Here is a 21,319-nt window from a genome sequence, read left to right on the forward strand (position 1 = left end):
GATTTCATAGGTCCTCATTTCTTCTACATTTATTTATTGGAATTTATATATAAAGAAGAGCTTTCCCTTTTTCACCTTTTACTTATTAATCTAGTTATATCAAAATGAGCTTGTGGATATTTATTTTATTTGGGGTGTTACAATTCAATACCATTTTCTGCTCAATTTTGAGTGATTTTAGATGTTATAATTCCTGTCTTACAGTGTTATTATTTTTGCTTTAAACTGTACTTGTATGTTAGGAAAAATATGAGAAGAAAAAATATCTTTTGTATTTACCCACTTATTTATTTCTGGTTCTCTTCATTTCTTCCCTTCCTTCTGGGTTTTCTTCTTCGGCCTAAAGAACATCCTTTAGCATTTCTTGGAGTCAAGTCTTCTGCCAACAAATTATTTAATCTTCTGTTTATCTTAAAATGTCTTTATCTTGGGGGTGCCTGAGTGGCTCGGTAGGTTAAGCGTCTGCCTTTGGCTCAGTTCATGACCTCAGGGTCCTGGGATCAAACCCTGCATCAGGCTCCCTGCTCGGTGGGGAGTCTGCTTCTCCCTCTGCCTCTGCCCTTCTCTCAGCTCATGCTGTCTCTCTCTCAAATAAAATATTTTTTGAAAAAAACCTAAAAAATTAAAATGTCTTTTTCTTACCCTCATTTTAAAAGGATATTTCAGTGGATTTGAAATGCTAGCTTGACAGTGTTTAAAAGATGTCATTCCATTGTCTTCTGGCCTCCATCGTTTCACAGAAGTCAGCTGTAATTCATATTATAGTTTCTCTGTATGTAATATGTGCTTTTTCCCCCAAGTTGTTTCAAGATTTTCTCTCTCTGTCTCTCTCTCTTTTTTTAAATCACTTTGTTCATTATGTACTTAGGTGTGATCTTCTTTGCATTTATCCTGTTTGGGGTTTGCTGAGCTTTTCACATCTTAATAGTTTTCGTCAAATTAAAAAAATTTTATCCATGATTTTTTCATATTTTTCCTGTCTCATTCCACTTTCTTTTCCTTCTGGAACTTGCATTATACATGTTTGTGACTGGCCGATATTGTTCTTTAAGTCTCTAAGGTTCTATTCATTTTTCTTCAATCTCTTTTCCTCTACTGTTCAGATTGGATAATTTTTGTTCTTTGTCTTCAATAATTTCACTGATTCTTCTTTTATATCTAATCTATTAAAACTATCCAGAAAATTCTTCATTTCAATTATTGAACTTTTCAGCTGTAGAATTCCCGTTTGGTTCTTTTTTTTACAGTGCACATTTCTCTGCTGATATTTCCTATCAGTTGACTCATTTAAACTACCTTTGTCTTTGTTTTGTTTTTTAAGATTTTATTTATTTATTTGACAGAGAGACACTGAGAGATGGAACACAAGCAGGGGGAGTGGGAGAGGGAAAAGCAGGCTTCCTGCTGAGCAGGGAGCCCAATGCGGGGTTTGATCCCAGTACCCTGGGATCACGCCCTGAGCTGAAGGCAGACGCTTAATGACTGAGCCATCCAGGCGCCCCTAAACTACCTTTGTCTTTGAACATATTTATGATAGTTTGTGCTTTAAAGTCTCTCCTAAATGTAACATCTATAACAGGCTTGGTTTTTTTACTGCTTTTTTTTTTCTTGTAAGTTACATTTTTTTCTTTACATGTCTAGTAAATCCTTATTTTATATTGGATAATGTGTTCATATTTTATATTCTCTTTTACCTCTGAAGAGTGTTGATTTTTGTTCTAGCAGGCTAATTACCTTAACCCTGTGTTGGCTTGTTTTTGTACATTTTATAGAATTAATATGTAGAAACCCAAGTCATTTTCCAAACTCCTCCAACTTGATACCATCCAACCTCCAAATTATCTTTTCTGTGGGTCTTGTTGAGGCTTGGTTTGGGTTTGTTTTTTTTTTTAAGGGTAGATCAGGAGCAGATTTTTCATCTACAAAGTGTTTTTTTTCCTAGTAAAGTCTTACCTTTTAGCCCCTTCTCTGGATACCATCAGTTTTATCAAGGTCTCTCCATTCTGGTTGGACCTGAAAGCCAATATTTTCTGGCACTGCTTGACCACTTATATCTTGTTCCATTCTCAACTCCATTGTGACTGCTCTCTGGGAAATTTTATATAGTCTCACCTGTACATGTATAGCCCAGCTTTTGGCCAAGGACTCATGGGGAGCTCCACACAGACTTTCAATACCCACATCTACACAGGTCCCTCCCCTCCAGTGCCCTGCCTTGTAGATTCCAGGTACTTTTGCAACTCTGAATTCTGTTTTGTGTCTCCTCAGCTTACTGGAACCACTGTATTCTGCTTGGGCTCTAGGTCCCTGCTCAGTGGACAAGAAAATTCCCATAGGCAGGCATCCAGGGCAATCATAGGTTCACCTCAGGAGTTTCCCTTCTTTCAGGGATCACAGTCTTGTGCTATCTCTTATCCAGTGCCTGAAAACAGCTGACTCATATATGTTTTGTCCAGTTTTATAGTGGCTTTTGGTGGGAGAGCTGATTTGGTACCTGTTATTTCATCATTGCTGGATGGAGAAGTTCCAGTATATTGTTTTGATGTATATTCACATTGCCACGTGATTGAAATTTTGCTACTTCATCTTTAACAGTTGAAGATTATGTGAAGAGATAGTTTGATATTGTTGATGATATAATTCTCTCTTCCTTATCCCCACAGTATCTCAGCAAAAAGGTGCAAAAAATTTTTAAAGCTTTTATTTATTTATTTGAGAGAGAGAGACACAGAGAGAGAGAATATGAGCCACATAGATATTTAGCTGTTGCATATCTTTTTCTTTTTTCTTTAGATTGTATTTATTTATTTGAGAGAGAGAGCAAGCACAAAAGTGGAGGGGCAGAGGGAGAGGGTGAAGCAGACTCCCCACTGAACAGGGAGCCCAGTGCAGAGCTCGATCCCAGGACCCTGGGATCATGACCTGAGCTGAAGGCAGATGCTTAACAAGCTGAGCCACCCAGGCGCCACTTGTCTGGCTTCTTTCATTAAGCATAATGTTTTCCAGATTCATCCATGTTGTAACATGTAACAGTACTTAATTTATTTTTATGGCTGAACAATATTGCATATTTTGTTATTCTGTTTATTTTTGATACACTTAGGTTATTTCCACTTTTGCCTACTATGAATCATGCTGCTATGAAAGATTCAAGTACTACCCTCTTTTAAATGTGTTCTTTTACAGTCACTAATCTGCCTTCCATAACATTTTCATTTCAAATACTGTATTTTTAATTTCCAAGATTTCTATCAGGGTTTTCCCCCTTTAAACTTTCTGTTTAATTGATGGCAGTATATTCTTTTTTGAAAAAAAATTTTTTTTGAGTATAGTTGACATTAGTTTCAGGTATACAGCATAGTGATTCAACATCTGCATATGTTATGCAATGCTCAACACAAGTGTAGCTACCATCTGTCACCATACAACACTTATTACAACATCATTGACTATATTCCCTATGCTGTACCTTTTATTCCCATAACCTAGTCATTCCATAACCAGAAGCCTGTGACTGTTATTCCCCATCACCCATTTTGCCCATCTCCCATCCTCCTCCCGTCTAGCAACCATCAGTTTGTTCTCTGTTATTTATAGGTCTGATTCTTTTTGTTTGCTTGTTTATTCATTTGTGTTGTTTTTTAGATTCTAGTTACGAGTGAAATTTATATGGTATTTGTCTTTCTCAGTCTACCTTCACTTAGAGTACCATCCATGTTGTCACAAATGGATGTGATTTTTATGGCTGTGTAATATTCCTGTGTGTGTGTGTGTGTATGTATGTATCACATCTTTATTCATTCATCTATCAATGGACACTTGGGTTACTTCCATATCTTGGACATTGTAAATAATGCTGCAGTAAACATAGGAGTACATATGTCTTTTTGAATCATTTTTTTCTTTTTCTTTGTGTAAATACCCAGTAGTGGAATTATTGGATCATATGGTAGTTCTATTTTTAATTTTTTGAGAAAACTCCATACTGTTTTCTACAGTGGCTATACCAATTTAGTCTCCCACAAACAGTGCATAAGAGTTCCTTTTTGTCCATATTCCTGCCACATTATTTCTTATTTTTCATTTGAGCCATTCTGACAGGTGTAAGGTGATATCTTATTGTGGTTTTGATTTGCATTTCCCTGATGATGAGTGATATTGAACATATTTTCATGTGTCTGTTGGCCATCTGTATGTCTTTTTTGGAAAAATGTCTATTCAGGTCTTCTTCCCATTTTTAATTGGATTATTTGTGGGGGTTTTGTTGTTGATCTTTATTTATTGTGGATATCAACCCCTTATCAGGCATATCATTTGTAAATATCTCCTTTCATTCAGTAGGTTGCCTTTTTAAAAAAAAATTTTTTAATTTAAGTTCTAGGTAGAATAGTTTGCCTTTTGGTTTGATAGTTTCCTTTCCTTTTCAGATTGTTTTGTTAATTCTGTTGCCTCATGTATAAGCTTTATTAGTTGATATGTGTCACATTTTTCATGGTATTGATCTTTGTTGGTTGGTAACTTTTAGTTTAGAGTTAATTGTCCATTATCTATTTGTTTTGAACACATCCTGCATTGACAGGCTTCCAGTACGAGGTTCTCTATTGCTGAGCCCTAATCTTGCAGGATTTTTTATATATATATATATATATATATATATATTTATATAAATATATTTACATATAAAATTTATATAAATATATTTATAATTTATATATAAATTTATATATAATATAATATAATATATATTTTTATATATAATATATAATATATTATATAATTATATATATATTTTATATATATAATATATATTAATATATATTAATATAAATATATAATATATAAATATATATTATAATATATATTTATTATATTATATATTATATATACATAATTATATATATAATTATGTATATATATGTATAAATATATACATATATAAATATATACATATAAATTTATACATTTATACATTTATTATGTATATATATACATAATATATATACATTATATACATATAAATTTATATACATATTATGTGTATATATACACAATATATATACAATATATACATATAAATTTATACATTTATATGTATATATAACATAATATATATACATTATATACATATAAATATATATACATATTATGTATATGTATATATATTTATATGTATATAATGTATACATATAATATATGTATATACATATATTATATACATATATATACATTATATACATATAAATATATATACATATTATGTATATATATACACAACATATATACAATATATACATATAAATTTATACATTTATACATTTATTATGTATAATGTATAATGTATAATTATACAAAGTTATATATAATTATATATAATTATATATATAATTATGTATATATATGTATAAATGTATACATATATGTATACATAATATTATATATATATGTATAAATGTATACATATATGTATATACATATATTATATACATAATATATATACATTATATACATATAAATATATATACATATGTATATATATACACAATATATATACAATATATACATATAAATTTATACATTTATACATTTATTATGTATAATGTATAATGTATAATGTATAATTATACAAAATTATATATAATTATATATAATTATATATATAATTATATATAATTATATATATAATTATGTATATATATGTATGAATATATACATATATAAATATATACATATAAATTTATACATTTATACATGTATAAATATATACATATAAATATGTATATATATAATATATATACATATATATTATATATATAAATATATATAATTATATATATCATATATTTATATTATATATAATAATAATAAATATATTAATATATTTATATATAAATATATATAAATATATTAATATAAATATATAATATATATAAATATATATAAATATATAATAATATGTATAATATAATTATATATAATATATATAATATATGTTATATATAATATATAATATATATAAATATAATATAAATATATATAAAATATATAAAATTTATATAAATATATTTATATATAATATATATATTTATATATATAAATATATTTATATTTATAAATATATTTATATATGTAAATATATTTATATTTATATTTATATATAAATATATATATATAAAATCCTGCAAGATTACATATATATCTATATCTATATCTATCTATCTATCTGTAGGATTAAATTTTGCTTGAGTGGCAAGATACAAAGCTCTTGCATCTTAATAGATTATATAGTTCTGAGTCTTATTTCCACTTATATGACATAGATGTTAAGGCCCTCAACCTGCATCATTGATGCTGCTACTAGCATCACTTGGCTTTAACAAACTCTCTGGTAGGCAGGTGACAAATCTCTGGCCTTTGTTTATGTTTTGGTTTTGTTTAGATCTCCCATGTGTGATCTGTGTGGATCTTGCTCTTAAACCTATGGCTGTTGCAATATTAGCCCCATGTTTTTTCCCCTAGTCCAAGCCTCAAATATGGTATGCATCTTTGGTCCTTTCCTACCATTGTAGATTCTCTCTTTTTCCTTTCCGAAGATGAGGGAAATATACCTCTCCATTTCTGGTCTATAAAGATTTCTCTTTTTCTCACCATGACTATGTATTTATTAAGTTTTAGAAATACTTGTTTTATAGGTGAAAGGGATTAAGGAGTGCACTTGTGATGGGCACTGGGTGATGTATGGAAGTGTTGAATCACTATGCTGTACACCTGAAACTAATAATACACTGTATGTTAACTAACTAAACTCTAAATTAAAAAGTTAAAAATATTTGTTTTATCATTTTATGTGTTTGAATGGGAAAATGCAATTTCAACGTATGCTCAACTTATCTTGAAATAGGTGGCTTTTATTTAGTTTTATTGTTCTGCCTTTCACATTTAACTCTAGTCAGTCCATCTGAATTTTGATTTTGTGTGTGTGTGTGTGTGTGTGTGTGTGTGTATGAAGTGAGGCAATTGAAATTGATTTCCCTCAAATCACTACACATTTTATTTAAATTGTTAAGATTTCTGGAGAATTTAGTTATTGACAAGACTTTTTCTCACATATCTACATGTTTTCCCCATTCTTCACTGTATCAGTACTTCAAAGACAAGGTAGGATTCAGGAATAATTTTTTTCTTATTTCACAGAAAGGTAATTTAATCACAGTAAAAAGGGGGTCACCTAAGGTCAGAAGGTTGGTCAGTGGTAAAACTGAAGATTGATGCAAGGCATCTTGTTTCAATGCCAAGTTCACTAAATTTCAGTGCAGCATAACCTTGCTGCTATATTATCCTAGCCTTATGACTGAATTATATTTGAAAAACAAATAATGTCAAGAAAAATACTATCCATTAAGATTGATAGCTAGTACTTGATCTTGGTAATGTCCACACTTTTTGAGATGGTTAAAGCTTTATTAGATATGTAGTATGAGTGCTCTAGGAGAAAGCTGTGCTATTAGGATGTATTTTGTTATTAGGTTTTTAAAGTTGAATTCTTGTATACTATCAACATTGTCAACCTTATTTACAAGGCAGAGCTTGGCAGAGATTGCAAGGTATCTTTATTCATCTGTAGTTCTTTATTATTATAGTACTGTAGAGGGGAAATAAGGGACAGCATTTTATAAAATGGGAGATTTGTTTTTTTCCTTAATAATATGAGTGCTAAGGTACAGAAAGGAAGAACCATTACGCAAATTTTGATGATGCACTACCCGCTGGTGCTTTGTGGAAAGACAGTTCTAAGTCTACATATGTAAATACATCAAGTGGTTAACTTATGAATTAAATTAGCAAGAATTTGCTTTACTTTGTTAAAGACTGCCATAAATACAGTATGTTGTTAACAAACATACTGTATTAGGTAAATGCTTGAGAGGGTCATTCTTGAACTTTTCTGCTTTCGGTGCTAAATTAGCTCACTTACTGGAATTGTGTTTATTAAATAATGAGTTAGTTTATTTAAAAATACAAGATTATAAGCTAGAGCTATCAGCTTTGAAGATTTCTGGCTTTGGAGATGACCTTGTGGAAATTAACTGAAAATTCAAATTGATTTAGCAAATGTGAAAAATTAAAAACACGAGATTAAATGTCTTAACCCCATAAAGCAATTCCAAATGTTCAAGCAATTTGCTGATGCATAGCCATTTCCAGTCATATTTTAAATTTTGCAGATAATCTTTTCATCAGGGAAATGCCTTCTTGGCTCATCAGTTTAATAAACAATTCCAGAAATCCTGGTGCTTATCCAAACTGCTTTTTCTTTTTGTTGCCATTTCTTCTCACACAGAAATACAATCTATACTCCCCGGATTCTCTGCAAAACTGAATTGGACCTCAGAGGAAGCCAGCTGTTCTCAAGACATATCAGGGGTAACACCCTTCCAGATGATTTTTGAGGCAGGTTTTATTGTGGTTCTATAAATTACTGATGTCTTAATTCTTATTTTTCTACAAATCCAGTAAAGCTTAAGTCCATCACAGTTGAAATGAAATAAGGCATTGGTTCCTGAACTTCTCTGTGCAGATGCTAAAACACTTGGTAGCTTCCAAAATACTGGTATTTGTGTCCCACTCCAAGAGGTTGTGATTTAATTAGTCTAGGGTCCTGGATTAGTTTGTTCAGGTTGCCATTAAAAAAGAAAATACTACGGGGGCGCCTGGGTGGCTCAGTCGTTGGGCGTCTGCCTTCGGCTCAGGGCGTGATCCCAGCATTCTGGGATTGAGCCCTACATCGGGCTCCTCCGCTATGAGCCTGCTTCTTCCTCTCCCACTCCCCCTGCTTGTGTTCCCTCTCTCGCTGGCTGTCTCTCTGTCAAATAAATAAATAAAATCTTAAAAAAAAAATGTAGATTAATTCCTTTAAAAAAAATACTACGGATTGGGTGGTTAAACAATAGAAACTTACTTCCTCATACTTTTGGAAGCTGGAAGTTTAAAGTGGCTTGCCACTGTTCCCTTACACAGCCTTTCCTCTGTATGTGGAGAGAGAGCTCTCTGATGTCTTTCTCTTCTCATAAGGACATCTGTCCTATCAGATTAGGGCTGCATGTTTATGACCTCATTTAACCTTAATTATGTCTTTAAGTCTCTCTCTCCAAGTACAGTCACATGGGGGGCTAGGGCTTCAATGTGTGAATTTTGGGAGACACAATTCAGTCCATACTGATGTGGCCTGGGCTTTGGAATATTTTTGAAATCTCAGATGGAAAAAAATCCCAGATGACTCCTAATGTGCAGATAAATTTGAGAACCACTGAAACAAGCCATTATTTGAATGTGGATTTCCTGAAAAAGAGAATAAAAATGGGTTCTTAATGCAGGTCCTATTTGGATACATTTTTATTAGGTTGACTTAAATATCTTTATTGATTTATTTGTAGCTCAGATTTATGAATGTGACAGTTGAGTTCTCCATTCCCTTTAACAATTCTCTGATCCCCTATCTTTCTTTTCTTTGAATTTGTGGAGACATAAATAATTAGAATATATATATTTTTAAGATTTTATTTAGGCCCGCCTGGGTGGCTCAGCCGGTTAAGCATCTGCCTTCAGCTCAGGTCATGATCCCAGGGTCCTGGGATCAAGCCCTGCATTAGGCTCCCTGCTCAGAGCCTGCTTCTCCTTCTCCCTCTGCTGCTCCCCCTGCTTGTGCTCTCTATCTCTCTGTCAAATAAATAAATAAAATTGTAAAAAAAAAGAGAGAGAGAGCATGAGCGGTAGGGAGGGGCAGTGGGCAGAGGGAGAGGGAGAAGCAGACTCCCCGATGAGCAGGGAGCCCAGTGAGGGGCTTGATCCCAGGACCCTGAGATCATGACCTGAGCCAAAGGCAGTTGCTTAACTGACTGAGCCACCTCACGAGTCCCAGAACTAGAGTACTTTAAACATTCTCCCAAGAAGCATTTGGGAGGCCTTTCTTCATGTTTGGACAATTATATGTTCCTTCTCAAAGGAAATGGGCGCAGTATTGCAACAATAGATATCCCTGGCTGTGCCTTATCTTCTTTAGGGGAACGATGGGTAAACAATCTGGAGCAATTAATGGTTAGTCAGCTCTGAAACTATTAATTTCAAGTAGCAATAAAAAAAACAGATTTCAGTGAACCAAGGAAAGCAGTTCTAGAAAAAGAGATCATGTGTTTTAGCCAGTTTAAACAAACAATTTTTATAACTAACATATGTATTATTCAAGCCTCCTGACAACTCTGTGAAGTGGATAGAACAGGGATTATCACCCCATTTTATAGATACAAGAACCCTGAGATTCAGAGAGTTTGATTGACTTACCCAAGTCATATGGAAGTTAAGTGACAGAATTACAATTTGAACCAAAGTTTTACTCATTTTAATCAGGTCTGAATATTTATTCACTCACTCGGGAACCTGTGTTTATTCAAATTGGCCTTACTTTGCTAGATGTTGAAGATACAGAGTCCCAAGGCATGTTACTTGATAAAGGAAAAGATAAACAAGCAAACAAATAATTATAATACGGTATAATTTGTATCTTGATAGAGGTAGGGTAAATAACGTAGAGGAGGGGTACCTAACACAATGGGAAGTGTCCAAAGTCTGGAGGTCTTGAGACCGAAACAGATTTTCTGGGTATAAGGGGTTCAGAGACTTGAAAGAATAGGAAGTTGTCTTCAGACTTGTCGAGTTTGTCTTATTTTTTTCCTTATTGCAAAAGCAGTGTTGCCCTCAGGAAAATCAAAGAGAGCATTTAGAACACAGATAATTTGACTTAATTGTGGTAGCTGCTGTTAACATTTTTGGTGTGCATCTTTTCACATAAGAGTGAGGCATTTCAATTTCAGGTTTTTAGAATAGTACAGTTCCAAACTATGGCCATGGAAATAGGTAGCTGAAATACGTGGATGTCAAGGTCATTGGAGTTGAAGAGGTCAGAAAATTGTGAGACTAGGTTGTTCCTTAGGCTATCAAGTTGGATGTGGAAGTCAGCCCAGTTGATGGCAGGTCTTAAAGTGCTGAGGAAACGTGAGTAGGCTCAGTGCCTGCAGTCAGCTGGCAGTAGAGGAGAAGTGGCAAAGAGCAGTATGACCTCAGAGGAACATGAATAAGAGTTCCCTGAAAGCATTTGTTGTTCCATTACATCTCATTGTCTCTGGTACTGTGAAGCTATTTAAAAGATACTTGAATGAAGAGAGTGAAAAGAGAGGAAGGGGGAGATAGTGAACAAATTCATCATAATACTTCAAATGGAGAGAAGAGTCAAGTAGCAAGGTTCATAGTAGAAGCTAATGAATGGAGACATCCATGAAAAAGCTATAGTAAATGATCCACTGCTTTGGGCATGTGAGGAGAGCTAATCCCAGGGAATACTGAAGAGAACTTCATTTAGGAGAGATGCAAGGTCTTGTGTTGATGCTCAGAGTCAGTCCTGAATCTGGGGTCCATTAGGCTGGGTAACATGTCCCTCCAAAAACAATTTGATTTTACAAGATCTTGAAAGCTTTTTCCATTTTTATATTTATTTTTGCCATAATACTAAGTGATAAAATTGATAGAGGTACACATGCATTTCTACAAATATATCTTCATGTTTATCTATCTCTATTTCTCTATATACCTATTTAACTAGAGACAGGAAGAGACAGAGGCTCAGACTGACTTTCTTCTAGACAGTCATATAGGGCCCATGACAACCTAAGTTCAGTTTGAAAATATAAAACAGCTCTGATATTATCTGTGATACAATTAGATTTGTATTTAAGGTGAAGGCTAGAACATATGATTCAGTAATGGTTTCTGCTGCCCAGGGCTGGCAGCATCTATGTTTTCCTAACAACACTTAAGTAAATTCACTGCTTCTATATGTATGTCAGGCTGGGGTACTGGGTTTCTTTCTTTCTTTTTTTTTTTTTTTTTTAAGATTTTATTTATTCATTTGACAGAGAGACAGCCAGCAAGAGAGGGAACACAAGCAGGGGGAGTGGGAGAGGAAGAAGCAGGCTTCCACCGGAGGAGCCCGATGCGGGGCTTGATCCCAAAACGCTGGGATCACGCCCTGAGCCACACGCCCTGAGCCAAAGGCAGACACTTAACGACTAAGCCACCCAGGAGCCCCAGGGTACTAGGTTTCTAACACCCAAATCTAAAAGTCTTTAAAAGACTTTGTAGACATAGACACATTTTCATTCTCTCTCAGTAATTTATGAGTAGATTTTAAAAGGAGCTATTTGCTTTATGTTAACTATCCTCTGCTGATGTGATATTAGGTCACCTTATCTTCTCAGTCTGGATTAGGTACCAGTCCTTCTTGTGTATTTCTTTAGCATTTCTTATTTATGTAAATCATAGGACTTTTCACATTCTCATATACATTATTTATTTGTCTTCTCTTCTACTTAACTGTGAACTCTTCAAATTCAGATTGTTTTATTTACATGTGTAGGCCCAGGTTACATAAGAAACTCCATTAAGTGTTTTGAGTGGGTAATTCAGTAGTTTGCATAAGCTTTGCCTGTCAGGCTCCATAAAAGTGATGATAGATTATATAATATCCGATTCTGAAAGCTATATGCACAGATAACGAACTTTCTTGGAGACACAGCATTGCATAGTGGAATGTGGGCTTTGAAGTTAGATCTCGGTTTAAATCCCAGTTCTGCCACTTAACTTGCTATGTGTGACCCTGGACAAATTAAACAGCTTATTTAGTTTCATTATTCTCATAAATAAAATGGGGGCTATTTCCTACTTGCATATAAACTGTTTGGCATGTAGCAGGTGTTCAGTAAGTGGTAGCACTCATCATTATTAATTGTAGCCCCTCTCTGGTAGCTGCTCAAAGAATTTTCACTTACATGGTTGCCGTACTGCTAGATTTAATTAGCCCTTTCTGTGATGTACCCTATAATAACCAAGGCTACAGAAGTTGAAACTCTTCCAAGAAGTTGTTTTGTAAGTGCTAAGTACAGAAAATGCTTTGAAGAGATCATTGCTTTTCTACTATTTGAACATTTTATACTGAAGTTTTTGTTTTGTTTTTTGTTTTTTTGTTTTTTAAGTAGGCCCTCCACATAGGGTGGAGCCCAACACAGGGCTTGAACTCACGACCCTGAGATCAAGACCTGAGCTGAGATCAGGAGTTGGACACTTAACCGACTGAGCCACCCAGGCGCCCCTATAGTAAAATTTTTTAAATGAAGGATGTGACTATGATGTGTATGCTGCAGTTACTATTTAATCACCACTATTTACATGCATGAATAATCCTAGATCTGTTTCCAGAATTTTCTAATAATTCCCATCCACTTTTCTGATAATTTTTTGTAATGATTCTATAATAATCTTTCTAATTTTCACCAGTCATTGCATACTTCTTGATCTCATTTTCAGTATACTTACAAAAAGTATTGTAGTAATTTGTTCTTTCTGTTTCTTCCTCATTGTGTTACGATATGTTGCAGTCTAGGACCATTTTTTTCTTTAATATGTACCTACTACATGGCTCAGTATTCTCTGAGCCACCAATAAGAACTTACTGATTTTTTACTCTATTTCTTCTCATTTTTCTAGACTCTCCATTTTCTAAAAGACTCCTTCTAACTTTGGTTTAGGAACACTGTCTTAAATATAGTGAGTCATTATAGGAAAGTGTTTAATACTAAAGCTTTGGAGCCAGATTGGGTAACCTTGAGAAAATTATTTGACCTCTTTGAGACCCATTGTTTTTCATCCATAAAATGTGGGTTATATGTACCTAATAGGGCTTTTGTGAGGGGTAAGTGAGGTAATATAAGTAAGATACTTTAGCTCCATTCCTGGAATAGAGAAAGCCCTCATTAAATTGTAAATTTTATTATATTTGTAGGGAGGTATCTGGGTATATTGGAAAGAACATGGACAATTGGTATTAGACAGACTTAGGGTCAGATTCTGGCTCTATCACTGAACAGCTGGGTAACCTTAGGCAAGTTGCTTAACTTCTCCGAGTCTCCGTTTAAAAAAAAAATCTACAAAGAAAGGGTAGTAGTATCTGCCTCCAGGATTGTTGTGAGGTAATGTAGATATAGCATCTGCACAATGCTCTCTACATAGTAGGCATTCAACAAATGATATCTACTGTTGTTGCTATGTATATTATATACTTAAAGATTATTACTTGATCCTTAAAACAGTTCTGTGAGGTGAAGCGGGTAAGCTTTTCTTTTAAAGATTATTTATTTATTTGAGAGAGAGAGAGCACAAGCAATGGGGAGACACAGAGGAAGAGGGAGAAGCAGACTCCCTGCTAATCAGGGAGCCCAACGTGGGGCTCAATCCCAGGACCCTGAGATCATGACCTGAGCTGAAGGCAGATGCTTAACCGACTAGCCACCCAGGTGCCCCTAGAGTGATAACTTTTATCCCTGTTTTACAGATTAACAAATAAAATTCAGAGCAATTAAGTGGTTTTTTTTTCATGGTTATTTAAGTAACTTTTATAGAGCCAGTACTAGAACATAGGTCTTCTGACTTGTGAGCTTTTTGTTTTACAGCTTTTCCTAAAAAAATAAATGTTTAGATAAATGGATTGATGTTAAAAAATAGTTCCTTTTAGTGTCTGCTCCTCTGACTTCATTCTTTTTTTTTTTTTTTTAAGATTTTATTTATTTATCCGACAGAGATAGAGACAGCCAGCGAGAGAGGGAACACAAGCAGGGGGAGTGGGAGAGGAAGAAGCAGGCTCATAGTGGAGGAGCCTGATGTGGGGCTTGATCCCATAACGCCGGGATCACGCCCTGAGCCGAAGGCAGACGCTTAACCGCTGTGCCACCCAGGCGCCCCTGACTTCATTCTTAATACAGATCAACTCACATCAGGATGGTAGAGCTAAGATAGAGTTACTCTTCTTAGTTCCAGTCTGAACTACTTTTAAATTTGTTCCAAAAGGTGGTTCTGAAATTGTGGATTTTACTCTCATCTTTGTTCATGTGTCTCCTGAAGTTCCATGAAATAGTTTAACCCAAGAAATGATAGCTATTAGATTGCCTTTTATGTCCAATTCTTAGACCTAAAGGTGTTTCCCCTTGGATGTCTAAAAAGCTTTCTGAGGGGCAAGTTACCTTTATAGGAAGAAATACCTTTATTTATTTATTTATTTATTTATTTATTTATTTATTCATTCATTCATTCATTCATTCATTTATTTAAAGATTTATTTATTTAATGATTTATTTATTTTAGAGAGGCAGGGAGGGGTAGAGGGAGAGAGAATCTTAAGTAGACTCCGCATTGGAGCCCGACATGGGGCTCAATCTCACCACCCTGAGACCGTGACCTGAGCTGAAACCAAACGTCAAATGCTCAACTGACTGCACCACCCAGGTGCCCCAAGAAATACCATAATTCAGTTCATTTGTGCTCCTGAGTTTGTGTATGTGTGGTGGATGTTTTTGTTGTGTTGTTACAGGTTGATGAAAAGCCCAGAACTTTGATGACAGATACTCTGGTGATAAAGAATTTTTTGCATAAAATTGTCATGGTACACCCTAAGGTAAGCTGTTCTTTTGCACAGTGATGCTTCTCTTGTCATATGTTTTCAGGAGACCTCTACTCTGTAGGACATGAGAGGATATGGTTGGTCCTCTTTCTTTTCATGCTAATGATTACAACTTTTAATATTGAAGTGATTCGATTTCTTTGTCCCTAACGCAGTGGTGTTGTTGGTCATGTGACATAGCTGACAGCCCTTGGATATAGAGCTTTCTTTGGGTTCTTGTTTTTACTTCCTTACTGTTTTATTGTATCAGTTTAGATACATTTTTTTTCCTCCTCTGTGCTTCATTTTTCTATTAAACCTGGATAATAAACCTTGATGACGATCTTCTTCTTTTCCAAAGTGACTAGAAGAGCAAATCAGGAAATTTTGATAAAGTACTTCAAACTTTGGAGAGCTATAATTTTTATTATTAGCTATAGTTAGGTATGTTTATAGGGATGCATACCATTAAGTATGCTTTATAACTTCTCCTTTTTTCTCTTGCTGACTTTCTACTTTTTCTGTCTTCAGCAGAGTTCAGTGCTTATTATGCTAGTCACTATTCTGAGTACTTTCTACACACTCACTCACCCCATGCAACAGCCCATGTGAAGTAGGTTTTATCATCATCATTCCCATTTTATAGCTGAGAAAACTATGGTACAGAGGTCAAGTAACTTGCAGAGCCAGCATTTGAATTCAGGCAGTCTGGCTCTAGAGTCCTCTATTACCCATTATGTTACATAGAAAGAAAAATGTAGGTCAAAGGTTGGAAATAATTAGAACAGTGAAGTAAATTGGAGGCAGGACAAAAGTCAGATGGGGCAGGGGAAGAAAAAGGAAAGGAAAAAGCCTGGAATGTTCTATGTACAAAAACAATGGAAAGAATAGAAAAATTGATAGTTCCTTTAAGGGGGAGAAGAGATAACATTGGGAGAAGAGCAGAGAATAAAGGGTAGGATTTACTGATAATCTATACCACTTGGAATTGAAGTGTAGGACTCAATATATTTAAGGTGCAGAATTTGAGCACAGATAAATGTTAATTGTGTTAATTATATTATGTTTAGGGAAAGTACAAGTGAAAAAAGGGGATATAAAGAATATCTTCCCCTTCGGGAATTAAGTATGGAAGTTTTTAATCTCTGTCCTGGTTCATGTTAAATGTCATACCCCATTTACTTTGCAGATTAAATTTAATTTCAGTGTAAAGGTGAATGGAGTCCTTTTCATGGAAATCTTTGGGTAAGTCCTTAAATCTATGGCTTATGTTTAGGCTGTGGCTTTATAGTTTTTCTCAGTCATTATTGTCCTGTTTCTAGTTGCTTCACAGTTTGACCCTTTTTTTTTTTTTCAAGATTTGTTTATTTATTTTAGAGGGAGAGAGAGAGAGCTCGTGAACCTGTGCAGGGCGAAGAGGGGCACAGGGAAAGAGAAACCCAAGCAGACTCCATGCTGAGTGCAGAGCCTCACACAGGGCTCCAGGAGAGGCTTGATCTCATGATCCTGAGATCATGACCTGAGCTGAAGTCAAGAGTTGGTTACTCAACCAGCTATGCCACCCAGTTGCCCCACAGTTTGACTTCTTGACCCAAAGTCATCCTGAAACTAATTTTCTGAGACTCCCACATTTTCTTATTCTATGTTAGCTTTTATTTTTTCAGATTGAATAAATTTATTTCCCAATTTATTTTTATTTTTATGTTAGCTTTTAATGAACAAGTAGATTCATCTAAACATTTCACATCTTTTCCTCTCACTAGAGTGGGTGATCTTAAAGGTTGCCATTTTCCCCTTGGTTAATTGGTTATTGAATTCTAGTAATCTTTGGGAGGTGGTGGTAGTCATGGGCCAAAATTTGTATCAGGTAAAAATTGGTTTTAGAATATCTGAAATATGGCTTAGTTTTTCTTTGCTTTTCAGGACAAAGAATGAACCCACTTTGAACCTGTCAAATGGAATTGCTCTTGTTATAAGCTATCAGCATTATGTGAGGTGAAGGGTAAAAGCATTGTGGTCCCTCTCCATGTTTTAATCTCCTGTTATGAGTATGAATGTGGGTAGAAATTGAAAGTAGTCTCATTTGTCATTTCTTAGTGCCAGGTATCAGATTCTCTGTCAGAAAAGTGGAAGTAAAACTTTGAAGCTATTTATATTGAAAACACTTTTTATTTCTGGCTCCTTGAATGTATTTTAATTGACCCAAGGACATGTCCCTTCTCTTTCCCATCTGTAAATGAAACAAAACAAACCCTGCTAATTTCAGTCTTATTTACATATGAGAAGAGAGGAATGACTTCAGATGGTTACTTGAACTCTTGGCTAGAAAGATGCTATGAATACAAAGGAATTCTTCATATGTTATTTTTTGTGCATCAGCATTTTGTGTATATTTGGAAATCATCTCTCTCTCTACCTCCACCTTCTTCTACAAAAAAAATCCATGGAGAAGATGGTAAATAAATGGAATAGAACCCTCTGCCTTGCCTTCCTATGCTGTCCACCTACCACAGAATCCAAAGTGAACATGCACTATAACAAGAAAAAGACTAATTTATTATTAAGTCCAAGTAATTTATTCTTTATTCAGTAGTTTTTGACTCCATTTATATGCCCTGAAACAGCACTGGTAGTCACAGGATCTTAATTAAGGCTTAAAGAGACTGCCCATGGCTTTTTAGTCTGTTTTTTTACTTTTTTTTTTTTTTTTTAAGATTTTATTCATTCATTTGACATATAGGGAGAGAGTGAGCACAAGCAGGGGGAGCAGCAGAGGGAAAGGGAGAAGCAGGCTCTCCGCTGAGCAGGGAGCCTGATGCAAGGGCTCAATCCCAGGACCCCAGTGACCCGAACGGAAGGCAGACACTTAACCAGCCATCCAGGCGCCCCTATTTTTCCATTCTTAGTCAGAATTACATTTCAGATTAGATTTTTTTATTCTTTAATATGTGCAGGAAACAAAGCCCCCACCCCTTATCTTTCTTTAGTAGTCCTCTGCTATCATACAGTCTTTACAGGTAGACTGCTCATTATCCCAGATTTACTGAAAAAGTTTAAGCCTCTGAGCCAGTGTTTTGGACATATCATCCTGAATGACCTGACCAGTTTAAAGAGAGAGGAAAAGGTTCGTTGGGTGTGGAGCCTACTTTATTAATTTAATTTTATTTAATTTTATTTAATTTTAATTTTATTTTATTTTAAGTAATCTCTACACCCACTGTGGGGCTCAAACAACCCCAAGATCAAGAGTTGCACACTCTACTGACTGAGACAGCCAGGCGCCCCATTGTGGAGCCTACTTTAAAAAAAAGAAAAGAAATGAAAAAATAATTCAAGAACCAAAAAAAAGCTAAATTTGTCTTACCTGTTTTTTGACAGTAGACCAAAAGTTGGTACAGCTGAATTACTCTGCAGCAGAATCCATCCTGTGCTAGGACATCCAGTAATGCTTTTCATCCCTGATGACATGGCTGGCATGGGCTTGTTGGGAGAGCTGATACTGACTCCAGCTGCTGCTCTGTGTCCCTGCCCAAAGATCTTTTCCAACCAGCTGAATAGGATTTCTTCGGTTTCCATATCCTTTTGATGATAGAGTCCATCAAAATCTTCATTTTCATTGTCTTGAAAAATGAATTTTTTAAAGATTTTATTTGTTTATTTTAGAGAGAAAGAGAGAGATAGTGAGTGGGGGGAGGAGCAGAGGGAGAGGGACAAGCAGACTCTGAGCTGAGCGTAGAGCCCGATGCGGGACTCAGTCCCATGACTCTGAGATCATGACCTGCACTGAAATCAAGAGTTGGACACTTAATTGACTGAGCCACCCTGGTGCCCCGAAAAATGAATTTTTATATCTCAGTTCTAAAAAAGCCTCGGCATATAAACTCTGTGCCTAGAAGCCAGTATGATTTGTATAAAAACAAAAATACAGTATGAAAGCCAAGCTTGAGAATTTTTCCAAAAAACTGAAAACTATAAAATGTGCCACATATGCCATATGCTTTTCATGTAATTTAGTATGACTGAAGCATGGAATGAATGGCGCAAGCAGGAGAGATGAGGCTGGGAAGGTAGTTGTAGTTGAACATGGCTCTTGTGCCACACTTAGGAGTGTGAACTTCATTCTCTTTATAGTGGGAAACCATTGGATGTTTTAGGAGACTTAGGCAGATACAGTGGGGTAGGAGAGAGAAGTCAGTAATCACTAAGTAAATAAGTAAGTGACCTGGGCAAGAGATAATGCTTGTCCGAGTTAAAAGTGTGATGAGCATGGAAAAGAGAAACTTACCACTCGAAGGAATGAACATAATGAGGCAACCAATTCATTGTCAGGGTAAGGAGAGATTAGGGGCAGGGAATGGCCAAAGTTGATGTCAAGATTTCTACATCCAGAAGAGGCAAATCTATAGAGACAGAAAGTGGCTGGAGAGGGATTTTTGGGGGGTGATAAAAATGTTCTAAAATTGATGGTGGTGATGGTTGCACAACTTTCTGAATATACTACAGCCTATTTGTGCACTTTAAATGGGTAAATTGTATGCTATGTGATATGTTTAAAACTCAGTAAGCTGTTTAAAAACAGAATAGTGATACTGTCAATTAGATGCAAATCATAAATGGCAGATTTGGAAGGTAAAGAAGATTAGCTTAGCTTTAAACATGTTAAGTTTATGATTCCCACAGGACGTCCCTTGAAAATGGCAATCCGCTACATAGAAATTTTGGTCTGTAAATTGGAAGTGATCAGATTTAGAGATGAATTTTAGAGCCTCAACATTTCCGCCATAGGTTTAATATAGCATAGTGCTGTGGTTAGAGCATGGCACAAGAGTGTAAATGCTGGATTCACCACTAATTGGCTGTGACTTTATACAGCTTACTTAACCAGCCTAAGCTTTTATTTCATCAGCTTTAAAACAGATAATAATACTTCATAGATTTATTTCCCCTTGCAAAGGTTTTGTTGTTATTATAGCTGTTCTTTTGGGATTTGTTTGTTTGTTTTAGGATTGATTATATACTAACCTGTGTGAAGCTCCTAGCATACTGCCTGACGTATATAATAAGTGTTCAGTAAATATTAGGCATTATTGTTACATGATTGAAGCTATAAGAGTAAATGTAGTTATAGTAGAGTATGAAGAATAAGAACAGAAGGCCAAGGTCATGGAATAAATGTCAGCTGAAAGTATCATTAGGGAGGAGGAAGGAGCGGGATGGTGATAAAGACTATGCATGGACATTTGGATTTTAAAATCTTAATATCTAGGTCATATAGAAGAGTATAAAGTAAAATATAAAAGTTTCTCCTTCCTCCTCATCCCATTCCCCAGAGGGAATAAGGCACATTTTTTATCCTCTTGAAGTTTACATTTAGTGGGACTTTTTAATAAATAGATGTCAGGTAGTGATAAGTACAGTAAAGATAAAATAAAGCAGGTAAAGAGATAATGATAGGGAAGTTATTTTAAATATTATAGTCAACGAAGACTCTAGGGAGGTGATGTTTTAGTGAAGAGAAAGAGAGCTAACAGAAAACTCTGGTAGGACGTCAGTTTCTGAAAATGGCAAACTAGGTGATTTAGACCCACCCTCCCATTGAGGACAAATACTGGATGAAATATTAAAACATCATAAAAGAATCCAAGAGCTAGTGAATAAGGAGGAATTTCTGGGCCAACATAGGAGAAAACAGGAATTACAGAAAGCTTGAGCCCAACATTGGGGGCTGCTTTTGCCCTGAGGTCATTTGCAAATTAGAACAAGCAGTTGAGAGGCTAAGAAGCA

At 34.9% G+C, this 21,319-nt stretch overlaps 1 protein-coding gene across 1 annotated transcript in view; it reads left to right on the forward strand.

Annotated features, from left to right (window-relative positions):
• TOP6BL (TOP6B like initiator of meiotic double strand breaks) overlaps window positions 1-21,319 on the forward strand; it is a 99,129-nt gene that overhangs the window by 46,015 nt on the left and 31,795 nt on the right. Inside the window, exons 4-8 of the mRNA XM_057317429.1 lie at window positions 8,339-8,448; window positions 15,467-15,550; window positions 16,725-16,780; window positions 17,459-17,530; window positions 18,914-19,109. Of these exons, the coding sequence (XP_057173412.1) occupies window positions 8,339-8,448; window positions 15,467-15,550; window positions 16,725-16,780; window positions 17,459-17,530; window positions 18,914-19,109 (518 nt within the window). The remainder of the gene's footprint in view (window positions 1-8,338; window positions 8,449-15,466; window positions 15,551-16,724; window positions 16,781-17,458; window positions 17,531-18,913; window positions 19,110-21,319) is intronic.

Source organism: Ursus arctos, unplaced genomic scaffold (genome assembly GCF_023065955.2).
Source record: "Ursus arctos isolate Adak ecotype North America unplaced genomic scaffold, UrsArc2.0 scaffold_23, whole genome shotgun sequence".
NCBI classification, from domain to species: Eukaryota; Metazoa; Chordata; class Mammalia; order Carnivora; family Ursidae; genus Ursus; species Ursus arctos.